The sequence below is a fragment of the Archocentrus centrarchus genome, chromosome 4, assembly GCF_007364275.1.
Source record: "Archocentrus centrarchus isolate MPI-CPG fArcCen1 chromosome 4, fArcCen1, whole genome shotgun sequence".
NCBI lineage: Eukaryota > Metazoa > Chordata > Actinopteri > Cichliformes > Cichlidae > Archocentrus > Archocentrus centrarchus.
Window position 1 is genome coordinate 1204615 of NC_044349.1, and position 26363 is coordinate 1230977.

Below are 26363 nucleotides of genomic sequence, written 5' to 3' on the forward strand. Positions count from 1 at the left end.
AAATAATATGGATCCCTGCTGAATTTGTAAGTTTGCTCACTTACAAAGAAATAAACAGTCTGGTAATTTTTATGTAGTTTAATTTGAATGCAGAGAGAATATCAACCAAAACTCCAGAAAAAAAATGTTACATAAACATTATAAATTGATTTGCTTTGAGTGTGTTGGCGAGCACAGCGGTGAGACGCTGCCTGTAGTTGGTCACGTTTGCTCGACTCCTCTTTACAGAAACTCTGAATCCTTCAGGTTTCTTGGCTGCAACTCGAAGCTTCAGCTGCCTCCACCGATTTCTGTAGGACTGAGGTCTGGAGACTGGACGGGACACTCCATGACCTTTATGTGCTTTTTCTTTAGTCACGTCTTTGTTGTCTTCGTGGTATGTTTTGGGTCATTTTCATGCTGGAAGACCCATCCATGACCCATCTTCATTGTTCCGGTGAAGGGAAGGAAGTTCCTGTCCAAGATTTTAATGGTACGTGGCTCTGTCCATTGGCCCCTCAATGCGGTGAAGTCAGCCCGTGTGTTTCCACCTCTGTGCTGTGATGCTGTTCTTTGGGTCATACTCAGCATTTCTCTTCCTCCAGACGCGGCGGGTTGAGTTGATGCCAGAGAACTAGATTTTGGTTTCATCTGACCTCAACCCTTTCAGTCCATTACAGCGTAGCGTGTTACCGATGCTGTTCGTGGTGACTGTGGTCCTAACTGCCTTCAGATCATTAACAAGCTCCTCCATGTAGTTTTGGGCTGATCCGCCACCTTTCTCGTGATCATCCTCACCCCATGAGGCAAAATCGGTGGAGCTCCAGACTGAGGGTGATTGATGCTCACTTTCATTTCCAAATAATCGCACCAACAGTTGCCACCTTCTCACCAAGCTTTCAGCTGATGGTCTTGTAGTCCATTCCAACCTTCTTCTACAATCTCGACGGCTCTTTGGTTTGGCCCACGGTGGTGCAGAGGCTGGAATGGAAGAAACTGGTTCTGTGGACAGGTGTGCTTTATACACCTGTCCACAGAATGGATTTTGGTTGATATTTTGTCTCCATTAAAATGAAACTAACATAAAAATTAGAGACTGTTCAATAATTATTTCCTGCGCTGTAAAAGCTAAATTATAAAATGATATGTCGTTATGTGGCCTCTGAGCCAGCAGAGTGCAGTGTTTTCCTGTTGAGCGGCTGTGTGGTTTGAGCTCAAATCCTCCACGCAGGAAAAAACAGCTCAGTGAAGCGTACCAGCAGCATCACCTGGCTTCCCATGGCTTGTGCCAAGCCCGTATTTGTGATAAGCGAGGGAGTGGTCAAGCCAGCATGAATGAGGTGCTTGGCCTTGAGCCCTCTGCTGCTATCTGAAGCCCACCCAACCAGGCACCCGGCCTCCCTGTGCTGCCCTACAAAAGCAGGCAGGTTCACAGGGTGTCCATTAGACTGATGAGATTTTCTGATGTTTGCCTCACTCTGTGTGCAGTAAACCTGCTCTGCCTCCACTACAGAGACTATCCACAGGTTTCTGTGAGAGCATACGTAGGCTGCCATGACAGACGGCTACTTCCACTGTACGGTTTTATACTTCCGGTTACCCAAAGTCAGAGCCAGAATTAATGACAAAATTCGGTTACTTTGTGCTGTAACAGGCGGCTTTATTAGTTGGAATATGAGCTCGGGTTCAACTTGTGCTGTTGCCGGGTGTCACTACATCAGTCTGTACATTTTTTCAAATTATTTTATTCTGTAAATTTGTTCTTTTTCCCCCAAATTATACTACCCAGTTGCACATCCTATTACTGTATTTTCTCCTTATATTTTAAGTTTTCCTTTAATGTACAGCCTCTTATTTTTTTACATTATTTTATTTATAGTGTGACACTACAGCATACAGCCTACACAAAGCTTAAACAATGCCTGCCTTCATGTAACCACGTAGCAGGATGACAGCTGCGTGTCTCCTCGATCACAGCCTTCAGCCAGTCCAGTGTTTCTGTTTCAGTGATCTGAACACTCTGATATCCAGATCAGTGATTTACCTTCCACAGAATAGCTGCAGCATCACTGCATGATTTCCCTAATCAGCCATACAGGAACAGCTGACTGTCTCCATCGGTCCACTTTCCCTTAATGTTTGTTCAGCATTACTTTATTGATTTTATTGCTTTGAAGGTAATCTGGTGCTCTTATAATTATGTGATTCCTCGCCATCAACACCTTTGGAAAAAACAAGGTACCTGATAATGTGGATGTAGCGACTTCGGGCCATAATTTCATGTCATTTACACAAGTGACGGGTGAGGCACTGTTACCTCGCTGCTTTTTAAAACATCCTTGCAATGTATCCACCTCTGATGTGGTACCATTTAGGCAGGTAGAAGAAACTGCAGTGTCAAAATGTTTCAATGAACAGCAAGTGTGTAAGCCCGCAACCGTGAACAACAGCGCAAACGGAAGTAAAGTACCGGCTTCCGCTATGAATTATGGGTAATGGCGCAAAGTCAGGAATACTGTGGATAGTATTCTTTATAATGCTGATTGTCTGACATCCAGCAGCCATCAATACACCACCATATAAAATCAATTAAATCTGAAAGTGCCCACCTGACCCCTCAGAGTCAACAGAATAACTTTAGTATATTTGTAATGTAAGCTAAGATTATTTTGGCACAGAAGGACACGTGGCTTGAAGATGAGTCTGGTATCAAATGTATGTATAAAGGAGCCCTTTCACATGATACAGCTTATTCTGAGCAGCCACCGATCCCACATGGTGACACGAGCCTTTAAAGCAGCCATCACCAATAGGCGGACCTCGGTCCAGATCCGGACCGAAATGATGTCTCAAGCGGACCTGAACCTAATACCAAAACAGAAATAACCACTTAATTAAAATCTTGTTGAGCGCTTTCTGGTTTACTGGCGCAGCTTTTACACTCCTTAGTAGTAGGTACTAGGTAGTAGTGAAGCGTCCAAGGAAACCCACTGACCAATTGCATGTGAGTTTGGCTATACCACGTGATACAACCAAGCTGGTTCCTGCCGGCTGGTAAACTTTGTAACAAACAGCGTTATTATAGTTAACGAAAACGAACTAAATAATGAAAACTGAAACTGAAAAAAACATTTTCATTAACTGAAATAAATAAAATCTATAATTAAAAGCAAAAAACAGTATTGTGAGTTTACAAAACTAACTAAAACTAACAGAAATTATATGTAAAATGACCTTTGTTTTCGTAATTTTATTAAAAAAAACCCTTGTGGATTCATATGAAATCATTTTTTTCCACTCTAACAGTTTAAGCTGGGAGCGCCATCGGGCAACTGTGTGCGTGCATGTGCGTGCTCACCGCATCGGTCTGCAAAGCAATGGCAGCGGTCTGCCGAGAAACCGCACTGATGTAACCTGACGTGCGCCTCCGGAGAAATCGAACTACATGTCAGGTCCACACAGCCCACACGGTTGTGATTAACCTGTTCAGTCCTTGTGTGTTTCTGGCTACGTTTTGCTACAGTGTTTGAATTCATCAGTCAGAGAATAACAATCACCCAAAAAATCAGCGATAGTTTTTGCAGCCAAAAACTGAGCACAAAGAGCGAGGACCAAAAAAGTCCCAGCTGGAACTGCATATAAAACACCAGCATGCGCCCGCAAGGAAATAACACACACAATCCAGCTACGCAAGCATAAATGGTTGGCCACTTAAGTAGGTTGTGTACAGAGGCCGCAAAGCTAGCTCTCCGAGCAGCTCCATAACAGAAGCAGCTTCATGTGGTGAGAACATCAGGATGCAGCTGGATTTGAGCTTTGACTCCCTCAAAGACTTCAGTTTGTTTTTGTCCAACATTTGCTGAGTTCTGATGTTTTAGTGTTCTGAACTGACGCTGAAGTTTGTTGGAGAGTTATTTAGTTTTGGAGTTCATGTTTTTCTTTATGTTTCTCCTTGTTGATGTTCATGTGTTTCCTTAATATTACACACATTAAACACGTAATGCTGCTATTTTGTGAACAGTTGGTTGTTGAATGGAATTTTTTAAATGGTATCTTTTGTCGAGTTATTATTACACAATAGTCACTCTGCACCTGACAAATTATGAAAAACTAAAACTGACAAAAACTAAACTAAAACTAAGCATGAAACCAAATATAAAAACTAAAACCTCTTTAAATTTTATTTGAATACCCCTGCTTTAAAGTTTACCCATGATGCACTTTTCAGAGTTTTCTCCAGGTTACCTTGTGTCTGTGACTCTGCCATAAGCATTAAATTGGTGCAGTTATGCTACTGAAACCATGATATCCCGTCATGTTTGTACTGATTTTTAGCTTTAGATTGTAATGCTTGGAGTGAGTCTTTTAACAGGGCTCGCATTGTTTTTCAGCTCTGAAAATTTAATGTGGCATTCTCCTGATTCTTACAGTGGTCAGGGTGGAGGCACTAATTGACTTCTTTTTTTCCCCATGCAATGACCCACCTGTTACTGCATCATTAACTTTTATAACAAACTGACTTTATAGCTACATGGACTGGCTGTTGATGTATTGACTAGCATATTTTTATGTTCCCATTTCCCTCTGCACCATGTATCTCTGCCTGTCCTCTTTAAGTCATGTTACAGCAGAAGAGCCTTTGGCAGGAAGCCTGGAGGATGGCTCACTATATCTGACAATCAGTCTCTGTGTGTTGGGAATAGAAGAAGCAGGGATAGAAAAGCTAAAAATCCTATTGAACAGCAGGATTCTCGTCCACTGCAGGATACAATGATTGTAATGATTCAGGACTTTCTTGCAGTTTTGTGTGTAAGACTAGTTGAACGTTTTCTCTGTGAGTTAAAGATGCAGCTGATAGGAAAAGATCGGCTCTGTTTTTGCAAAACCTAAACTGTGGGAGCCTCAGAAGTCATGCAAACCTGAATTTTTCACATCTTTTTGAAGGGGTCTTTTAGAGAGCTGTGTACTGTCCAAGGCCACCAGTGGAAATGCTTTTTCTTTTAAACGAATACAAATGTTTCATCACCAACAGTTTGAGTGGGTCTCTGAAAAATGTCACTGAATTTCAGAGGACATTTGGCTTCAATGACAGCAGCACTTGTGCCAGATGGATTTCACAAGGATCAAAAAGTATATCTCTGTGTGTGTGTGTGTGTGTGTGTGTGTGTGTGTGTGTGTGTGTGTGTGTGTGTGTGTGTTCACAGTGAGTGATTAGTAAAATAAAGGTCCTGTTATTTTCTGTTTGGTGATCAGAGCCTGACAAGTAAAATGTAGGTTTAGCATGTTTGTGTGAGTCAGTGTGGGACATGCTAGTAAAGCTGGGAGGGAGTCTGAAATAGATAAATAACTAAAAATACAAAGATAAAATATAAAGTCATGTATTTAAATTGAGTTTTTCCAAATTTGAATTGAGCATAAATGGAAACTAAAGTTTGTTATTGAAGCTTCATACGCTGCTGCTGCTCTGTCTGATAATAATCTTTGGTGAAGTGAAGATGCATCCAGCTGGAGTTGTGTGTTTCTTGTGTCTTCATTTTTGTCAGTCAAAGTGTTGGGTTGGGATGTAAGAACGAAAGACAATAAAGCTGCTTGTTTCCACATAAAGATAGGACATGTGGTCAGGGACATGCATAGAGGTGGGGGCATGGGGTGGTAGAAGGTACCCCAAAATTAGAATGCCCCCCATCAGTGCCGCTGGATGAGAGCAGGAATAGAACCAATAGTGGAATGCAACTAAGTATTTTTACTCAACTGCTTTACTGAAGTAGCGTGTTAATGTACTTGTACCTTATGTTTATCCATGTTAAGCTACTTTCTACTTCTGCCCGTACTTTGTACTCCATCCATCCATCCAGATCCACTAATGTTTGATTCTGCATGCATGCAGACACATTAATGAGTAATATGTACATGATTATGCACAGCACTTTTACTATACAGACTTTCAGTATATGTTGAGGATTCTAAAACTTGTGTATTGTTACTTCAGTAGGATTATGAGTTATACTTTCTTAATAAGAAAGTATAGATATTTAACCATTTTGCAAAACATTCAGTAAAAAAAAAAAAAAGAAACTCTTTTGCGCCAGATGTATTTTCATGTTATAGGACATGACAATCGTATTTTACACTAAATTTGTTTCATAGTCGAATAATCCCTGAAGGGTCCCCAAATGTACAGAGCCTGAATTACTGTGATTAGTAACATTTGCTGTTACTGTTACCTTAGTTTCCATGGATTAGGTCACTAAAATATTCTGTTTGCATGTCAAAGTAAAACAGATCCTCATAACAAGCACACGTAAACTGGAGGGCTACCAATCAGCGCATCTGGTTTATCTGACATCGACACGTCGAGTCTGAAGATCTGGGAAAGTGCAGGAAACCAGGAAGTAAGGCCGGTTAGCTAACAGCAGGTGAAGTCAGATCGCCGTCAGTCCTCCTCCTCCTGCTGCTGCTCTGTTCCACAACCCGAGGAGCTGTTTGTTCAGCCACATTCACAGCAACATGCCTGAATTACAGAGACCGAGGTGAGAACAGCGGAGCTCGTACTGTTTAACTGCAGCATGTTTCTGAGGTCAGCTGGGAGGTTAGGTGTTACACCGCGTTAGCTCCCTGGCTCACTAATACAGGCTCCGGTTAGCATGCTAACCCTCTGCTGGTCCACGGTCTGAACCCTCGGCAGCTGTTTGAGGGGCAGCTCGTCCTCACACGGTCACATCCTAGCCTGGATGTCGTGTGGAGCAGCTGCCTCTCCAGTTTGAATCCCGAACAACAGGTCAGACCAGGGGGGCAAATCGCGGCCCGCGACCCAGGACTGGCCGCTTTCAGGGCTCACTTTGGTCCTATAGGGGATTTTTAAGGTATCTCAGGTTGTTCATCATCTGTCTTGTAATTGGAGGGTTCACAGTGTGAGCATTTTTAGAATGAACTTGTTTTTTCTTACATGTAAAGAGACACATTTTTTATCCATCTTTAGAGGTGGAAACGAAAGCTTGTTTTCTTAAAGATTTATAGGGTAATAATCTGTTATAATACATTTTTCAAAATTCATCTTACATGCTTCCCAGGGCAAGAAAATAAATATTAGAATTCATAAAATGCTGTGGTTTAAAAACAAAACAGAAGACAGAAAAACAGCTGTGTTATTACACAAAAGGAGTTTGTTAGGAAATAAAAGGCAACACAAGGGAAATTAAACTTAAAGTAAAATCTGGAAGGGTTTTCATATAATATACCAGATACAGCAGGCTGAAAAGACAAACACATTAAAATGAATTGGGGTGTAAAAACAATCCTGATCAAAATCCAGGTTGACGTGAGTAAAGATTTCAGCATTTCCTGCAGGAACATAAACACCCCCCCCAGCAGAGGTTTTAGTCCTGCACTTTGGAAAAACTAACAGATCTGTGCTAGAGGTCCTGATGGCTGCACTCGTTCTTACATGAGACACAACCCGTGTGGAAATACAGGATGACAAAGTGTTTTTAAAACCAGGTTACAAGATTTAAAAGTCAAAACCCAACCTGAACTGTTTAATTTGTGTTGCAGGTTCGTGATTATTATTATCACTTAAAATCTATCTGCATTTGTTGTTATGATTCAAGTTAATCTTTCAGGTTAGTTATGTGGAGGCACTTTGCCCTCTCCACCTCTGTTGTAGAGCGAAGCAAACAGCCAACCTCCCCCGGGCAAACTGCCACATTAATGAGGAATTTTACCAGTTTGAAATAAACTATAATTATCCATTAATTATCCAGTTAGCTGGACATCAGGAAAGTGGATACTTGTTTTTGCTTCCAGAGTAAATTTGCATGAGATGCTCAGAAATGTGAGGCTGTGTATTTAGTTTGCAAAATCAACATAAGCCTTGTGTGCAAAAACATGGTGTTTTTACACTGATGCACGAACACAGTCACAGCAGTGTGTTTGCAGACTTCTCATTATTGTAGTAAAGATGTAGTGTGGCACCATGCTTTTTGTTTAGTGCTCTGGGAGGAATCAATGTGTTTTGATGCAAAGATGTCAAACTTTAACATGATTCTTTAAACATGCAGTTTTTGTGTCCTGTCTCAGTTGTGGTGGAAGTTCTGCTTCTCTTCCAGTTCAGCTTCACAGCAATGCCATATCATTGCATCTGCAGTAATACCAGTATACAGTTTTATGCTGCTGTTGGTGAGACCCAGGTGTCAGCCTCTAGTGATGATTTTTTTATTATATATACACACACACACACACACACACACACACACACACACACACACACACACACACACTGCCTCAAAAAAATCAAGGGAACACTCAAATAACACATCCTAGATCTGAATGAATGAAATATTCTCATTGAATACTTTGTTCTGTACAAAGTTGAATGTGCTGACAACAAAATCACACAAAAATCATCAATGGAAATCAAATTTATTAACCAATGGAGGCCTGGATTTGGAGTCACACACAAAATTAAAGTGGAAAAACACACTACAGGCTGATCCAACTTTGATGTAATGTCCTTAAAACAAGTCAAAATGAGGCTCAGTATTGTGTGTGGCCTCCACGTGCCTGTATGACCTCCCTACCATGCCTGGGCATGCTCCTGATGAGGTGGCGGATGGTCTCCTGAGGGATCTCCTCCCAGACCTGGACTAAAACATCCGCCAACTGCTGGACAGTCTGTGGTGCAACGTGACGTTGGTGGATGGAGCGAGACATGATGTCCCAGATGTGCTCAATGGGATTCAGGTCTGGGGAACGGGCGGGCCAGTCCATAGCTTCAATGCCTTCATCTTGCAGGAACTGCTGACACACTCCAGCCACATGAGGTCTAGCATTGTCCTGCATCAGGAGGAACCCAGGGCCAACCGCACCAGCATATGGTCTCACAAGGGGTCTGAGGATCTCATCTCGGTACCTAATGGCAGTCATGCTACCTCTGGCGAGCACATGGAGAGCTGTGAGGCCCTCCAAAGAAATGCCACCCCACACTATTACTGACCCACTGCCAAACTGGTCATGCTGAAGGATGTTGCAGGCAGCAGATCGCTCTCCATGGCCTCTCCAGACTCTGTCACGTCTGTCACATGTGCTCAGTGGAACCTGCTTTGATCTGTGAAGAGCACAGGGCGCCAGTGGAGAATTTGCCAATCCTGGTCTTCTCTGGCAAATGCCAAGCATCCTGCACAGGAGGTGTTGGGACTGTGAGCACAACCCCCATCTGTGGACGTCGGGCCCTCATATCTCCTATGGAGTCGGTTTCTAACCGTTTGTGCAGACACATGGCACATTTGTGGCCTGCGAGGTCATTTTGCAGGGCTCTGGCAGTGCTCCTCCTGTTCCTCTTGCACAAAGGCGGAGGGGGTAGCGGTCCTGCTGCTGGGTTGTTGCCCTCCTACGGCCTCCTCCACGTCTCCTGGGTGGGGGGGGGGTAGAGAGAGAGAGAGGAGAGAGAGAGAGAGAGAGAGAGAGAGAGAGAGAGTAGAGAGAGAGAGAGGAGAGAAGAGAGAGGAGGAGAGAGAGAGAGTAGATGAGAGAGATAGAGAGGGAATAGAGAGAGAGATAGATGAGAGAGAGAAGAGAGGATAGAGAGAGAGTATAGAGATAGAGAGTAGAGATAGAGATAGAGAGAGATAGATATATAGATATGATAGATATAGATATAGTATATAGTATATATATATATAGATATATATATATATATATATATATATATATATATATATATATATATATCTACAAGAAGACTGCTCCCGCTAAAGGTGGAAATGACGTTTCACCGCTTGAGGCAATAACACATCCAGAAAAGCCGACCTATGATGGAGGACATACGAGCGGCTGCTGATTTGCCTCCCAAATGTAAACAAATGATTTAACCAAGCGTGGCTGGAGCGCTGACCGGTTACACTGCATATAAGAGAAGCACAAACGGAGGATGGAAATTACTGATGCGGTTACATGGTGGAAAAGCTGGTTAGAAGGCTCAACTACAGATGCAACATCCCAGACAGGAAGTACTTTGCAGTTCTAGTATGACAGGACTGTTCGAGCTACTGAAGAGTCTCAAACTTCAGTTCCTTTAGTTATTATTAAAGTGTAAAGCAGTGCTGCTGCTGGCGCCTTGTTTCAGCAGAGTCACACTTTGAAGTAGTGCAGTCATCAGTGACACTATCAGAAAGGATGGAAATGCCCTTCGTTTAGTTATAAGTTCTGCTGCCTGTAAGTGTCAGTAAAACGTTCAGTATTTTTTCATCATTATTTCAAATGTCCTTGAAATATCATGATATAATTTTGAGACTCTATCACCAAGCCCTATTATCAAGAGACTTACTATATAATAATATCCTCCAAGTTTCCGTGGAGGTGACACAGAGCAGTAGCAGGCTTCAGTCCCCGGTTGGTCCTTTCCTGTTCTCTCTAACGTCGCCTTCTTTTTTGTCTTCGTCATGTTAAGGATTCAAGCCGCTGACACGAGTGCGAGTGATGGACTGGAGGGGTTCAAGGCTCATGCTGTGTTCCAGGAAATCAACAAGAAACTTCAGGAGGTATTTCTCAGACTCTAGAACAGCTTTGATTAACTCAGTGAATAATTATTGATGATCATTTTATGTTGGGCTTTGGGCTCTTTTAGCTCCTCCCTTTCCAGCCCACATTCTTCTGATTGGCTGCCTTTGACAAATAACAGATTTGATCAGCATGTGGGAGGGGCTTAAAGATAACTATGTCAGTGTCATTATACAGAGGCAGTAATATAAAAAAGCATGTAGTGAGGTGGAAGCAGTAGCATCATTTCTCACAAATATTAATATAATTTCCAAGAAAAGAGTTTCTGTATGTAATTAGTTTTCTATAATATGACACACTATGGAAAAAGGCTATTAGGTAATCTAATGGTTTATGTTGTGCATGTTCTGATGTACCTGTCGGTCATTTACATGAAGCTTGTGCAGAGGTCGGTGGGCTTTCAGCCTTATGGTGGCACATCAGGATCAGTTCCCAAACTGTCATTTCATAGCACAAAAAATAATATCAAGCTTATGGTGACTCAATCAGACAAATGGTTTCCATCAAAACTGTTACCTTTGGGTGACCTCAATCCTCCAGCTTCAGCCGCAGCTCTCCAGCGGCGCTCTGTACAGAATCGATGGGATTTGTCATCAGAGAGGAAAACGCAGGGACGCGCTTTAGTGTAATATCTCAGAAAACTGATCAGACAAACGGACTTAAGTGTTTAGCTGGGCGGCTTATCTGTATCTTATCAGAGGGAATTTGGTGTTCCACTTTTCTATTTTCATATTAGTTCAATGTTTTTATTTATTTATTTATTTGGTTTCTACTCCAATCCCAGTTTTGGGGAGATTAAGGATGATATTCCAGACTAGTTTCTGCCATACTTTTGTTATTTGACTTGCTTTCTGCTGTAGCGTGCACTCCACAAACACCTGAGTGTAAGCAGTGCACCCTGCAGATTTAAGGCCGTTTCAGCCCCAACAAACGCCGACTGAAAAGCTGTTTTTCTTCATATCTTAATTGCATCATTTGCATCTGTGTTTTATTGATAGTGTTCATTGTGAATTTCTGCTTTTCTTGGCACCTTAACGCCCCGACACACACAAACTGCAGACCCTCTTAGAGGCCCCGAGTCTGCAGCTCACATGATGTGAGCCCCCCCCCCGTGGTGTTTCAGTTCAAAGCAGATTTAATAATAAAAAAAACAATGAATTACAAAGAAAGAAGAAAAACAAACATCCTGTGAACCAAACACAGACTTCTGCCCTCGACTGAAGTCGGTCAGATGATGCCCGTGAAACACTCTGACAGCCTCACCTCTAAACACGATGCCAAACATCGAGATTTTGCAAAGACAGAGAATCTTGCAGGGGGGGGGGGGGGGTGATGAAAGATGATCAAAAGAAACCGAGAATAATCTCCTGGGAAAAGACGGAGTGATAAAAAACAAACGTACTAATGATAAAAACTCCACATTTATGATGTCTCTGCTCATTTCAAGCACATTTACTGCGCTCACACCTGTGTGCCAAATGTTAACATTAGAGCATGTTTATGAGGAGAACCACCACCTCAGCCACAATAAAATAAAAATTAAGAGGTACCACACAAAGCTGCTGTTGTCTGTTTTTAAGTCTTATTTTTATACATTCATTAAATTGCAAGCATTATGTTATTAAGGTGTTAATGTAATATCTGAACAGATCAGTGATCAGCAGTAAACCTGCTTTGAACTGAGCCTCTTTGGGAGAGCCCTCCCTGAATGAAGTGGATCACGTTTCAGAGCGGTGACCTTTAAACCTGTCAGGGTGTCTTTTGCATCCCATAAATTTGCTTTTGGGACTTTGGAGATGCTAATGGAGCTGTAAGAATTAAGGAAGAAAAAGCTGCCCCTCTGCATCCACTCGATACATATATAAATGTAACCTCCAGTTTGGAAAAGTTAAATAAATATTTGCATTTTCTTTTTTTAATCTGAGGGTCAGCAGGGCACAGCAACTGTTCGGTTCTCAGATCACAGACGTCAACAGGAAACTGAGCGTTCTGCTCAGCTGATTTAAAGCCACAGAATACACCGTCCCTGCTGATTTTGTTACTAGTTCTTTCTTCATTAATGCAACATTTAGTAAAATTAAGTGTAAAACATGATAAAGCAGGATGTGCTTTAGAGTGTGGCTACATTTGAATTGATCAGTCTATCATATAAGGGTGGTGGGTCCTATGTTCTCTATGCATCATGTTCTCAGACGAGGATTTTACAAAGAAATGAGTGACATCATGGTGGCCACACACACACACACACACACACACACACACACACACACACACACACACACACACACACACACACACACACACACACACACACACACACAGGAGAGACCAAATCTCAGACAGTGTCCAGTAATGGATGCATCCTCAGCCGCACTCACAGCTGAACACTAACTTTATAAACTTTTGCTGCTTGTGATCAAACAGTTTAATCACATGACCTCACAGACTTTATATAATGCATGACTCCTTTTAGTCTCAGCAGCAGGAACTAGGACAGCAGACAGGATGAAGAGTTTATGAAATGCTTCAAATATGGTTGATTCATCCAAGGTTAATAACAACCTGAAGCACAAATAAAGCATCATCCATCTCTAGTTTAAAAAAAAAAAAAAGGTTTTCCTATTTGTGTTATCTTGAACTGTAATTAGGTCAAAATATTCGTGTAACTGCTTCAAAATTATATAAACATTCATCCCGTATAATTTCAGATGAAGCCTCAGAGTCTCCATCATTTCATGGTGCACATCACTAATTCACCCTCTTGGTTGCAGTTACAGTTATCAAAGTGATATATTTTTGATATATTTTGATGTGTTTTTCCTTTAGTCACGTGCATCAGAGCTGTTTTTGGTCTGTGTGAAATGTCTTTGTGCAGGAAGGGGAGCAGTTTGTGAAAAAGATCGGTGGAGTGTTTGCCTTCAAGGTGAAGGACGGCCCAAACGGAAAGGAGGCGATTTGGTTTGTGGACGTAAAGAACGGCAAAGGCTGCGTTCACAACGACGCAGGTGAGGAACGTGAGCAGCAGTACGGCCTGCACGGCTGTTTTCTGCTGATAGGAGTACGTATAACTTATACAAACTGTAATGAGGGCATAAAGGAAACAGTATAAGTGTGATAAACACAGACGGAGCCATAAAGAAGTATTGCTGTATCAAATATAATGGAGTCATAAATGACCCCGCTGTCCCAGTTACATGGGGGGGTTAAAACGCTCTCATTCCTTTCAGTCAGTGAACAGAAACCCTGAGCTGTAAGTGCCTTTGAGCTCAGCTGGGCCCCTGTGTGTCTGCCCCGCAGATAAGACAGCAGATTGCACCATTTCCATGTCGGACGCAGACCTGTTGGCTTTGATGACGGGGAAGATGAACCCGCAGACGGTGAGTATTCAGCCTCGGCGTGGCCGAAGGCTAAACTGTGAAGAGCTGCTCGTTTCCTTTGGTCTCTGATGGAGCCGATTCAGTGAGTTCTTTACCTGAAGGAGCAAAAAAATGCAGTTTTACTTCTGTTCAAGATTTAAGAAGTTTAGAACTGCACGCTAATGCAACACTGCAAACATGTGACACACTATTATGTCGACATCCCAGACTCTGCAAATGTACCAGGCCATGATGACCCTGAGGCAACAAAGTGACACAAACTGCAGACATTCCTGGGTTATTTGTATTTGAAGCACACAGGATCACATCAGTTAGGTTGTCTTTTCTTTTAACACTCTTCCTCATCGCTGATTTGCAAACACACTGGCTGATTTGCGTGATAATGGAAGGTGCTGTTAGATATGCTCTTTCATGCCTGTATAAACATGAGCTCATGAGGCTGGCAGGACCTTTGGTATCCACTCCCTCCTCTGAGCTCCAGTGTTCTCCGGTTGGCTCCTACATTACCTACAAACACTGGATGACTGGTGTGAGCTTCCCACGGCTTTCCAAAAAACAGGATTTTTACAAGAAACACTTTCACAGTTTTTCAGTCTGACTGGAAGTGAACACTGCTGTTATCCACCTGGAGCAGACGTTCCCTCTCCAAAGAGTTGAACCTGTTGCTGCCAGTCTTGGAAAAACTCCATGTGTCCATAGATGAGTTTAATTTCAGCTCTGGAGCCGTGATCGAGGAATTTGTTGTTTTTGATAAACATTGTTGTCCTGGAGATCGTCTCAGCTTCCAAAACATTAACTGGAAGAACAAAACAAACCACTCGCACTTCTGTACGTGTACTGCTCCTGTTATCATATATCATATCGCTGCTCAAGCACTTCTGGTTAGATGCAATCTGCATTTCGTTGCACTGTACCTGTGACACATGCAGTGACAATAAATTGAATCTAATCTAAGCCAAGAGCAGCTGTGTCCTTCCTTCTAAAGTAAAATCGGTTAAAACTCATTTGATGTGCTGGATATCTGGTTTGCCGCGGCCTCTCCAGCATCACCACAGCCGACATGTCCCGATGAGCGTGCGGGGTCATCAGGGTGTCAGATAACCAATGCAACAAGTTCCTGTGTGTCTGGGGAGCATTTACCCCTGTTAGGGAATCACTTCACTGGTGCACCACATGTTTATGAACCTGCTAACTGGCAGCACCAAAATCATCTACGTAACGCCCTCTGGTTATTAGTGGCTTTGGAAAACCCATTTCGTAGCCCATTAACTGGCCACATCTCGTCCGCGGGACGTTTTTATACGGCAGGCTAGGCCCTCCCATTTTGATTGACACCTCATTTGGCCAATCATGTTAAGAAATGGGTTTTCCAGAGCCTATAATAACCAGAGGGCGTCACGTAGCTTTTTCAGGTGATTTTGGTGCAGCCAGTTAATAGGTTAACATTATACATACGTCCCGCAGATGGGACGTGGCCAGTTAAGAGGTTAGGTCTCTGTTTGCACTGGTTTTAGTAACTTCTGAGCTGTTTTTATGAATTAATGAACATTTTTAAAGATTAAAACCTTATTCAGGGATGTTTGTGAGAGGAGCTGCGAGCTGCACACCACCAAATAAGCCAATAATCTTTTTATTGCAGTTCTCTGAAAGTAAATGGGATGCTTTTTCTGCACCTCCAGCCTAAATATATATTCAGCTTTGACCTTTTATGATTGGACGTTTGACTTATCAGCTCCTTGTTTTTTCGCACTGTGTGGAAATGCTTTTGAACTCTGAATTATTCCAGGTAAAAGCAGTGATTTGAGGCACCACTCAGGTCCAATTTGCACTGAAAATGTCATCCATAGACCTCTGTGGCATCAGTCCACGGCCATTAGTGATTGCATTTACTGAGAGTTCCTGGGAAAGCCACTGCTGCTCTGTTTGTGTCATAAAGGACAGCAGTGCAGGCTCCAGCTTTTCCACTGCTCAGACCTGCAGTCATTTGGAAATCTGGACTGTTTGTTCTTAATAAATGAGCCACCTCAGTTTCCCCATTTCTGCTGTAAAGTCACAGGAAAAACTGCTTTTTTTTTTTCCTTCCCAGCAGATATTTATCACTCAAAGTGTTCAGATGATTACATCAATGCTCAGAGTTTTTTATTTCCCATCTCAGACGTGTATTTCTCCCTTCTGCGTGCCCTGGAGTTTCCTGACCTTTCATAAGCCGTCGATGCCGTTGTCCCACTTTTTCTCGGGTTGAGTTAATCTCCCTGTAAAACCAGCGGCGCGCATTTCTCTCCTGCACTGAATGAACCATCTGATGTTTTTATATTACAGCATTTTTTTTTCTTTCTTTCTGATTCACAGGCATTTTTCCAGGGCAAGCTGAAGATCACAGGGAACATGGGTCTGGCTATGAAGCTTCAAAACCTGCAGCTGCAGCCGGGCAAAGCCAAGCTGTAGACGCGATGCTGGAACGAGAACAGAGATGAAACCAGGAGGAATTCAACAGCGAGCCCGGTTTCAGAGAAATGTTAAAAATTCTTATCACTGGACTAAAACACACTTCCTCTTAGCGACCTCACTCACCGAGCACGGGGTTAGACAGCAGCCCGGCCAATCTTACTGGAGAATGCGATAGATGGAGAGATAATTACTTCTCTAATTACGTCCCTGCCTGCAGGCCCTCTCTCCATGATACTGTCAGTCCAGTGTAGTAGGTGCTCCCTACTTTGTGATACTAATTCAGTTCATGTCCAGCTTTTCAATAATCTTCCCTGCTAATGAAATCTGTGAGTGTATTATGTCTACAGATGTTTTTGAGTAGAGCAGATTGGGGTAATATTTGTCATAATCATGAATATAACAGTTGAAGTGCCTCCTCATCTCAGATTATAGTTTCAAGGCAGAAATTTATATAATAACTAATACAAATACATCATTTCTGCTCTCTTATTGTATGAATCTCCAAAATATTTCTACAAAATAAATGCAGCTCTGCTGAGGGTCGTAGTTTCATCTCTTTGTTGGGCTGTATTTGGTGCACGACTCCTGGAAGTGACTCCGTGTTTTATCTGCACGTGAAATCGAGCACGAAACACGACTGAGCGACACGCGGCTCCTTTTAACACGAAGGCTTCAGATGTTAACGTTGAGTTTATGAAGTTGAAATGGAAATCGTGGCCACGCTGCAGCGTTTATGCAGTGAAAAGGGGGCCGACGTTAAAGTGTCCTGACACCGTGTAGGGGTCCCGTCTGAGGTTGTATCGGCGTGACTGTGAAAATAACGGCCCTCTGTTGAGACGGGACTTTGATGTTGATTTCAAGCTGGCTGGCTGTGGGTGCCTAACCCCCCCCCCCCCCGAAAGGCCCTGTGCTTTTCCAGCACTGGCGACCCGGTTCCAGACTGCCACGCTGTATTTTTTCCTCTGTACATGGAGGAGCGCGGCTGAAAGATAAAAGTGTTAACTAGCTCTGACCCAGATTCCACCGCAGCTTTGGCTCGGCTCTTGTAGGTTTCAGGGTCTGACTCTGCAGTCGCGCTGCGGTTATTTCATTGTTCAGTAATGACAGCTTTTAGAGGGTCACATTTCATCTGTTGCAGTTGTGAAACTGAGGAATTTTGGACTATGCAGCAGATTTTATGTAAAACAAGCTTAACAGGAATTAATGTGGAAAAAAATCAGTTTAAGAAAAACCAAAGAAGGGAGGAAAGGTTAAGGTGCACTTCACCAGTTTACAGAGAAACCCGACACAAGCTGCCATGAAGAGCGCGGTCATGTGACCAAGCCTGTACAGCAAACCTGCAGCATCAGGGAATCAGGGATTTACTTTGAGCTTTGGTCGTGATTCGGTGGTGTCGGTTTGGCATCGTCGCCTCAGGAGATGCTAGAACATCCTGGGTTTCTGGGCCTTCCTGCGTGGAGTTCACGTGTTCTCCCCGTCTCTGTGTCGGTTCTCCGGGTGCTCTGGCTCCCTCCCACATGCACGTTAGGTTCTCTGAATGGGCTGTAGGTGTGAATGTGAGCATGAATGTGTTAGCACTACAGCGCATATATATATATACATATATATATATATATATATATATATATATATATATATATATATATATATATATATATATATATATACTTACACCAAGAGGAGTAGGCCTCCATCCTCTGATTCACAGATGGTGTTCTCTGTATTATTGCAGGGCTGTTAATTACAGTATGACTGCTGCTGTGATTTGCTGCTGTATAAATGAAATTGATGGCAAACACATTTATGTAGTAAATTAGAAAGCAGAAGGTTAAATAACCACTGTGACGCTGTCCGGAGCTTTTTCTCTTGGTGGGCGATTAAAAATGAACCTTTTTAAATATTTTCTTCATTTTCTAACTTTGTGTAAATCAGACTGCATCACTCTCGCCTTAATCCTAAAACACTAACGTGAGTTTTGTAACACCGTCACTCACTTTGTGGTTGGGTTAAAGCGCACGTTCCACGATGTCCCTGCTTCCTCTGTGGTCACTGTGACCCTGACCTCAATAAAATGTTTGCTACTTTGTACCAGTTATGTAACACAGCTTGTATACAGGCCATTAATGTCCTGGAAGATAATTATGTGCTGAAAGATGTACCGTGTGCTTTAAAAAGCTCTCAGGTTTGTTTGGAACAAGCAGTGAGGACAAAAACACGGATCGTTCCATATTATTAAAACTGCCTGAGCTCCTGGGATGGGCTCTAGTTGGGACTCGTGTGGATTCCTGATTTGGTTGAAATATGAAGCAATCAGAGGGCCGTGTGTCGGCTCTCTTGTGTTTCCTGAGCCACGTTTGCTGTGCGTTGGGTGTGTTGTCCTTTTGGAGAGTGTGATGGGTTAGGTAACCCTTAGGTGTCCAGGTAACATCCACATGAATGCCACAGCAGGTTCTCCAGCAGAACATTAACTAGAACATCGGTGTTATTCTCTCTGCTGTCCTACAGCTGATCGATGTGTTAGATAAATACACTTTGGGTGGGATTTGAGCCCCTTTTTCCCTTTCTTTCTCGTGTGGAGCGCGTTACCCCCGGGCTGCTCGGAAAGATGAAACAGATTAGCTGAGAAGAATGCAGATGGACCTCTGCTGTATGCTAAAAAGAGCCGGCCGTTTCCCAGCTGTCATTTATAAAGAAAACATGCTGAATGTGTTTGACTGTGTCCACGACTTAATGCAGCAGCCACAGCAGCGTTGATCCGAGTTTAGGTCTCAGCCTGCAACCTGTTCAGTCATAAAACGAATCTGTTGAAAGAGACATTGTTTAGAGGGCTGAACATGTTCCACTGCACTAGTGGAAAACTCTTAAAACCACATCCCGGTGACCAGAGTCCATCTGAGGGGAAAACAGCCTGCCAAATAATGTGATGAGTAATAACTAGAACATGGACCAGAGTGTGTTTTCTCCAAACTCAGGCTGTAAACCTCCTTCTGCCCCTTTTTCCTCCCCGTTATCCTGAAATCAGCAGCCAAGTGAGACTCCCCGAACCACATCAGGGACCCGGCGTGTTTCCTGCACCGTGAACGTTCATCATCCTTCAGCAGCTACAGTTCCAGCTTAAGTCGCTTCAGCAGATTCATATTCTAGAGAAAAGGGTCTGTCAGGGAGGCAGAGGTCAGGTGAGTTGAGGGGGACTGGGACAGTTGTGTAAGCTTTCTTTTAAATTACCTCAAAACATGATTCATCCCTGTAATACTGAAGAGGATGGCCATCCATCTGAGGAGGAACGAAAATATCATATTTCAAGGAGGCGTGGCTTAACTTTGGACTGACCTTAAAAGCCTTTTATGTAACTTTGGGTTACACAGCTGCAGGGTATCATCAGCATCTTCTCACTGATTTAGGTCAGGAGAAGCTTTTTTAGTACACAGTTTAATTCATCCTTTTATTAGTGGGAAATTATAGTCTAAAATAAAGATATTAAACTGGCTTTGTTGCAGTAATACATATAATCATGTGGTTTTTCAGGTAGACTCAAACTGATAGCTGATTAAACATGTTTTTATTTTTTTCAGTTTGAAGTTTTGGACCAAAACTTTGAGTTCTGATTCGGTGGTGAAGGAGCCGCTCGTGTCCCTGAAGTTCGTCAATGATTCACTTTTGTGTGTGAAAGGGTCCACTTCCTGCCTGTAATGGAGCGATTTCTGTTAGTGATTCAGTTTATAACAAATAAAAAAATAACCTTCACGGGCGCCAGATTATGTAGCATCTCCAAAGAGCTGCCTGATGCTTACGGCTGCTTTCTAAAAATTAGCGAACGTTCCCAGAAACTAAAGAGGGAAGTAGGAGACACGCTTTCTTCATGTAGAAAAATTCACAAATGGCTGCTTTGGCTATTTTTTTTAAGATAATGTACAAAAGTATTTTTAGATTAAGCAGAGGGCATTATAAGTGAGAAGCCTGGGGGACGCGTGTGGTTCATAGGAGCAGCCTAATAATGGATGAACTGCTAACTGAGGCTCTGAAATAGCTGAAATAGTTGGAAATGTCAAGAATTTTGTGCTGCTGATGGAAGAATTACCTGGATAAATAAATGTTAATGTGTTTTAACATTTGAAACAGGGCCGCACAGTGGTTAGCACTGCTGCCTCACAGCAAGAAGGTCCTGGGTTCAAATCCATCTGTGTGGAGTCTGCATGCTCTCCCCGTGTCTGCGTGGGTTTCCTCCCACAGTCCAAAGACATGCAGTTTGTGGGGTTAGGTTACCTGCTGATTCTAAGTGGCCCACAGGTGTGAATGGTCGTCTGTCTCTCTGTGTTAGCCCTGCGACCTGTACAGGTGTACCCTGCCTCTCGTCCTATCACAGCTGGGATAAGCCCCGGCCTCTCGGTGACCCTGAGCAGGATGGATGATATTTGAAGCATGTTTGATACATTATTAAGTCAGCATAAAGTAAGTGTGATTGTCAGTTATATACACATAAAATGCGTAACACATGAAAGGAACAACATGAACCTCTGACCCCAACAATGAGGACGACTGCTGGCTCTGTCATGCTGCTGGGGGCAGGTTTTCACCTTAGAGCAGAGCTGTCAAACATACGATCCGAGGCCCAGAACTAGGCCGACCGAGTGGACCCTCTGGACAAACTGATCGAGGACTCTTTGATTTACTACAGCAGCATTTCTCTGTGATCACTTCAGTCATCATTAATTTTATCATTTTACATTTTCTTGATTGGTCCGGCCCGCTGCAGGCTGTGTGTGGCCTATGAACTGACATGAGTGACACTCCTGGCTCAGAGTGAACTCCTCATGATAAATGTAGTATTTTCCATTTATACAGGTTGGTTTCTTCCTAAATGATAAATATCCACGGAGCACGAGAAGTGACGGCATGTCTTTCACCAGATCATTTAATGTTTTACTGTGTTTTACATAAAGACAGGATTTTACACCAGTGTTAGAAAATGAAGCTCACACGTAAGCTCAATAAGGCAGAGCTGTATTCACTCATCTGTTCAGGCTGCTAGTTTATTCCTGACATCACTTCCTGTTTCCCACGCTGTCAGACTCAATACTGACGTCATTCTTCTAGTCCAATTCAACATACCTGAGTCAAATATAGAAGCCATTAGCAGGACTCTGGAGAACTTGACTGCATACTGAGGAGGTAATTCAGCCATTTGATTCAGGTGTGTTGGATCAGGGACACATCTAAAACCTGCAGGACACCGGACCGCGAGGCCTGGATGTGAGGATCCCTGTTGTAGTCCAATCGTTTTCTTGCCCTCTGTGAGTCACTCAGCCTGTGCTTTAAATCCCAGTGCTCTTCTATCATCATGCCTTTCAGACTCATTTGTGCAAGCAGCTTCTCCCCCACCTTCATCTCACCCTGGTCACTGAGAGCCTCATCCAAGCCTCCATCTTCATCTTCATCACCACCACTGTATCTCAAAAAATCATGTTCAGTTCTTCCAGAGGATCTCTCCTGGTTAACGTGAGGTGTTCTGACAGAACGTGGTGGTTCTCCGTTCCTTGTCACTAAAACACTTGATGTTGGCTTATTATGTAGACTGTATATAAAAGATGGACCCAACTGTGCTTTTAAACTTGGCTTTTCCTGTATTTTTGTCAGTGATGAAACAAGACACTGAGGCTACAGTGTGGACCCCTTTGGCCTTCAGAACGGCTTTAATTCCTCGCAGCAAAGATTCAACAAGCTGCTGGAAACGTTCCTCAGAGATTTTGGACCATTTCGATGCCGCAGCATCGCACAGTTGCTGCAGAATCATCAGCTGCACATCCATGATGGGAATCTGCCGTTCCACCATCCCAAAGCTGCTTGTTGGAGTGAGAGCTGGTGGTTTGTGATGTTCAAGAAACCAGTTTGAGTTTGTTTTCACCAGAATACAGACCTCAAAACATCTGAAGTTGCTGTCCAAACACGCACGAAACAGCAGTTGTGTGAATAAAGATAAAGTTGCTGATACACAGAATAAAAAAAATCTATTTACGTTGCATCAAATCATCCTCAGAGTTATGTAGATTTATTTCTGATCAGTTGTGTTAACGCACCTTAATGGTCACAGATGTTCACACACTACAGTCGGGGACATGAGTTCATATCCTGCTGCTCCTTTTTGGCGTGCTGCTCTTCCACTTTTTAATTTATTTTCAGATGACTAATCTGACTGCCTCCAAATGAAAGTTGTCGTGGAGCATGCTGCTGCAAACGGATGAATTTTCACAGCTCTGTAGCACCTCTTATCAGCAGTCTGCACTACACTGGTTTATAAATGAGTGCGCCCCAGAGAACAAGACTGACTGAGCGAGTGGCTCCAAGTTTTCCTTACAAACTGAATGTATAATCACTGCTGAACAGTGTGAGATTGTGTAGTCGTCAAATCCAGAGCAAAATTTGCCAGAAGTTAACACGGCACAAAGTTGATGTTTTTAAAGTGAAATGACATGCTGTAAGGAGAACGAGAGGGAAAACCTGGAGAAAAATATGAGGAAAAAGGAAAGAATTTGTGTTTTTGGCTCCCAGTCAGGCCAGAGCTGTCTCTCCTACTCACTCCTTTCCTTTTTCACTCTCGCCTGCCTTTCTTTCCCTTAACTTTCCCTCTCCCACTCCCACTTCTCTCTCACATCTGGAGGGTATCTGGTGTGGCTGAGTGACTCCTCGCCTACTATGGGACAGCCTGTGTTTGAACTGGAAGTCAGACTTCAGTGAGTTTCAGCTAACATTGCTCGGAAGGGGTAAAGTAAAGCAGGAGACCAGAATTCTGTTTTGTAGACTTTTACTGCTGCATGTTTTCTGGGTGGCTGTTGCATTATGTGGAGCTTAGACTGAGCCGTGAGCGTCAGTCATCCGTGCATGATCATTTCTGGCATGTGCATTTCAGACAGTTTAACGATGCAGTGACACCTCCTCACACCCTCTGCTGAGAAACAGCTGAATAACATGAGAACGAGATAGTGACTTTTTAAATGCTGCTCTCACTCCAAGCCTCTAAATTACAAGGTATCATGATAGTGTTGTCATCTTCTCAGGGGCTTCAGACTCCTCTCTAACCCCTACCTGCTCTTTCCAGCTGGCTGTGGTCGACATTGTACAAAGTGCATTTTGCTGTGGGCGTGTGCGTGCTGTACTGTGGCCTTTATGTGTGTGTGTGTGCACTTTGCAGCGTGTGTGCTGGTAGATATTGTGGCGTGACGAGCAGAAAGAGGCTTTCATACCTGCACCCTGAGAGCTGCCTCGAGTGGAATATTTTTGTCAGTATTAGAGGAGATGATTAGAAGGATGATTTTTTTTTCCTCAAGCCTCATGTAAGCACTGCTGACCTGTACACCTGTCAGAGAACTGCAGAAGGCTAAACGCTTATCATGCTTTTTAACCTGAAGGTTAAACCACATTCTAGCTGTCAGGGGTGATAACTCCAACTCCACCTTGCAGTTGGTGAAGGTTTCAGACACAAAGCTGCTCTCGCTCTGTTGTTGTCGACCCGGTGCAGTTACATTTGTTTGGGCACGTCAGGATTCAGTGTTGGTGCACTGAAAAGCTTCATAATGGAAATGATGCATTTTACATTAATGCTAGACGTGTAATTGCTTTAAAAATAGCTCAGGCTGTGACACACTGTCAGATTTATCATTTATTTCTCTGCTCCTCGAAATATTTATCTTTAACTGTGTAAAAAATAATATTGTTTTTATGTTTTTGTTTAAAACAGTTGTTTGAATAATCGTTCAACACAGTTTTTTTTAATAATATATGTGCTGGGTGAAAGACTGTATATAAAAGATGGACGTAAACATCCATTTGTTAGTGAAGTTTTTTTATGAGGCTTGAAGTTGACCGTGCTCATCGTTGCCATCCTTTGACACCAGACTTCATGTTTTATTCCAGAGGACTTGAAGCATGACGTGTTCACTGAGGTCTGAGCACTGGGCTGTTTTCTGACTGACTAAACTGGATGTTTTTCTCAGTCACAGGAGGAGGTCCCTGTTAGCCACTGGAAAGGAAGCGGGTTATATGCACTTCCAATCTGGCTTCACCAAAACCTACATCTGTCTGACAGAGTCACAAAAATTATCTAAAAAGGAAAAGTTATACATCCCAGTTTGGCCGGATGGTGGCGGTATTGTCTCAAGGTTCCAGTCAGAAGGGGTGTGGTCTAATAATAAATTTTGCTTAGGAAGGCAAATTTCCCACAATGTGGGACAAATAAAGGATGATCTTATCTTCCTAACTGAGGGAAGTGAGCCAGAAGTAGGGTCTCTGAGTGGGCCGTTGCAGCACCTTCAGCCATGTTGTTGTAAACTTGCTGCTGTGCTTTGGGTCGTTGTGCAGTTTCATGACACAGCTTTGGCCAAGCTTTGCCTTACAGAGGAGTTCATTGCTGGCACAACGACTGTCCAAAATCAAGACACTCAGATCATCACGCCTCCAACACCGCGCTGACAGTTTGTATGAGGTATTTGTGCCGATGTGCTGTGTTTGGTCTTTGCCTGATGTGGCGCTGTGCACTCTCCTCTTTGGTCCTGTCTGTCCAGAGGACATTACTCCAGAAGTCTTGTGGTTTGTTCAGATGCAACTTTGCAAACCTGAGCTGTGCTGCCATGTTCTTCTCAGAGAGACGAGGCTTTCTCCCAGCAATCCTTAAAAATAAGCCACACTTAGTCTTTGTAACTGTACCACTGTGAACTTTAACATTTAACAGTTACTCACTTGGTTTTCTTCCTGCTTCTGACCTTCTTAGTCTGTATGGAAGCAGCAGAGTCCTGTGAAAACAGGACGTGACTGTGTCTGCATGGCAGCCACAATAAGAGCTGTTTGAATTCTTTAGGTACTGAAGAAAGTTTCTGCATTGCTTATTTTCTGACCTCCTTACAGAGAACACACCGAACCATCCTTTATGAAAGCAAAGAAAACAGTGCTATCCCATAATTCACAGCGGCGCACCGTCTGACCATTAAAAAAATGATCAACAAAACTGACAAAGTGGTGCAGCTCACATAAATGTTTATTACAGGCACATTTCACTGAGTAACAGCCTGTGACACCCAGAGCTGAACATCACGCTGCTGCAACAAAATCAGCTTCTTACCGATGTGCAGATTTACATTATGCTCATATATATATATATATGTATATATGTATATATATATTAGGGGTGGGACTCGATTAAAAAAATTAATCGAATTAATTACAAGCTTTGTAATTAATTAATCGAAATTAATCGCATTTTAATCACATTTAAATATTTAACATGATAAATATTAATTTAAGTTTAGTTGATGAATGAATCAATATACATAAGCTTAAACTTCAAGATTTTGTTTTCCCACCAGTCTACTACACAGACCAACGAAGGGTGGAAGTGCTCCTGTGATAAGTAAACTCCTGAAATTAAAGTTAAGCATCATAACTGGATAGTTTTATTCAACATTAATGTCTCACTTGTTATAGTTGGAAATTAATCATTAGCTCAGCTGTATTCCTTGATGATGAAATGTGTTCTGCTTGTTTTAACAGCTTATTTTGGATTAAAGACTTAAAATTAAACCACAAAAGGAGAAAAAGTTCGTTCTCCGTTTAACAGCTGCTTTTACACAGCTGTGCTTCGCACTCACGGTTGCTAGGCGACATGAGATACGCAGAGGTGATGGCAGCTGATATGAAGGCTAGCTGCTCACTTCCGGCCTTTGTGGTGTTCGTGGGCTGCGAAAGACGTGGGCCGGGTCCTTCGCAGGATGCGGCCCCTAATTTGGACATTGTGCGTCGATATAATCTGTATGCCGGGAACTCGCGCACTGAGAAACGTTCCATTAAAGTGCGATTAAAATGCGTTAAAATTTTTAACGCGTTAATTTCCCCGTAATTAATTAATCGAAATTAACGCGTTAAAGTCCCACCCCTAATATATATATATATATATATGTATATATATATATATGTATATATATATGTATATATATATGTATATATATATGTATATATATA

General features: G+C 42.7%; 2 protein-coding genes across 5 annotated transcripts in view; both read left to right on the forward strand.

Moving 5' to 3' along the window:
* Nucleotides 1-6343: 6343 nt before the first annotated feature.
* On the forward strand, nucleotides 6344-16910 carry scp2b (sterol carrier protein 2b). Its single transcript, XM_030726924.1, has 5 exons — nucleotides 6344-6509; nucleotides 10424-10514; nucleotides 13409-13538; nucleotides 13831-13910; nucleotides 16260-16910. Exons 1-5 carry the CDS (start codon nucleotides 6487-6489, stop codon nucleotides 16353-16355), a joined length of 420 nt encoding a protein of 139 aa, XP_030582784.1. The 5' UTR covers nucleotides 6344-6486; the 3' UTR covers nucleotides 16356-16910.
* A 6041-nt stretch (nucleotides 16911-22951) lies between these two features.
* Nucleotides 22952-26363, forward strand: part of podn (podocan) — a 23828-nt gene continuing 20416 nt past the window's right edge. The window contains exon 1 of one of the 4 annotated variants that reach the window (XM_030726573.1): nucleotides 22952-23086. The gene's annotated coding sequence lies outside the window, so the exon portion shown is untranslated. Of the gene's footprint in view, nucleotides 23117-23337; nucleotides 23687-26363 lie in introns of those variants that run through there. The other 3 variants (XM_030726575.1, XM_030726574.1, XM_030726576.1) reach the window with 3 other exon arrangements.

Bases quoted from the DNA above. Each gene is read 5' to 3' on its own strand.
- scp2b (XM_030726924.1), top strand. From the start codon at position 6,487: ATGCCTGAATTACAGAGACCGAG. The intron at 10,515-13,408 runs GTATTTCTCAGA...GTCTTTGTGCAG, and splicing joins TCAACAAGAAACTTCAGGAG to GAAGGGGAGCAGTTTGTGAA. The intron at 13,911-16,259 runs GTGAGTATTCAG...TCTGATTCACAG, and splicing joins GGAAGATGAACCCGCAGACG to GCATTTTTCCAGGGCAAGCT.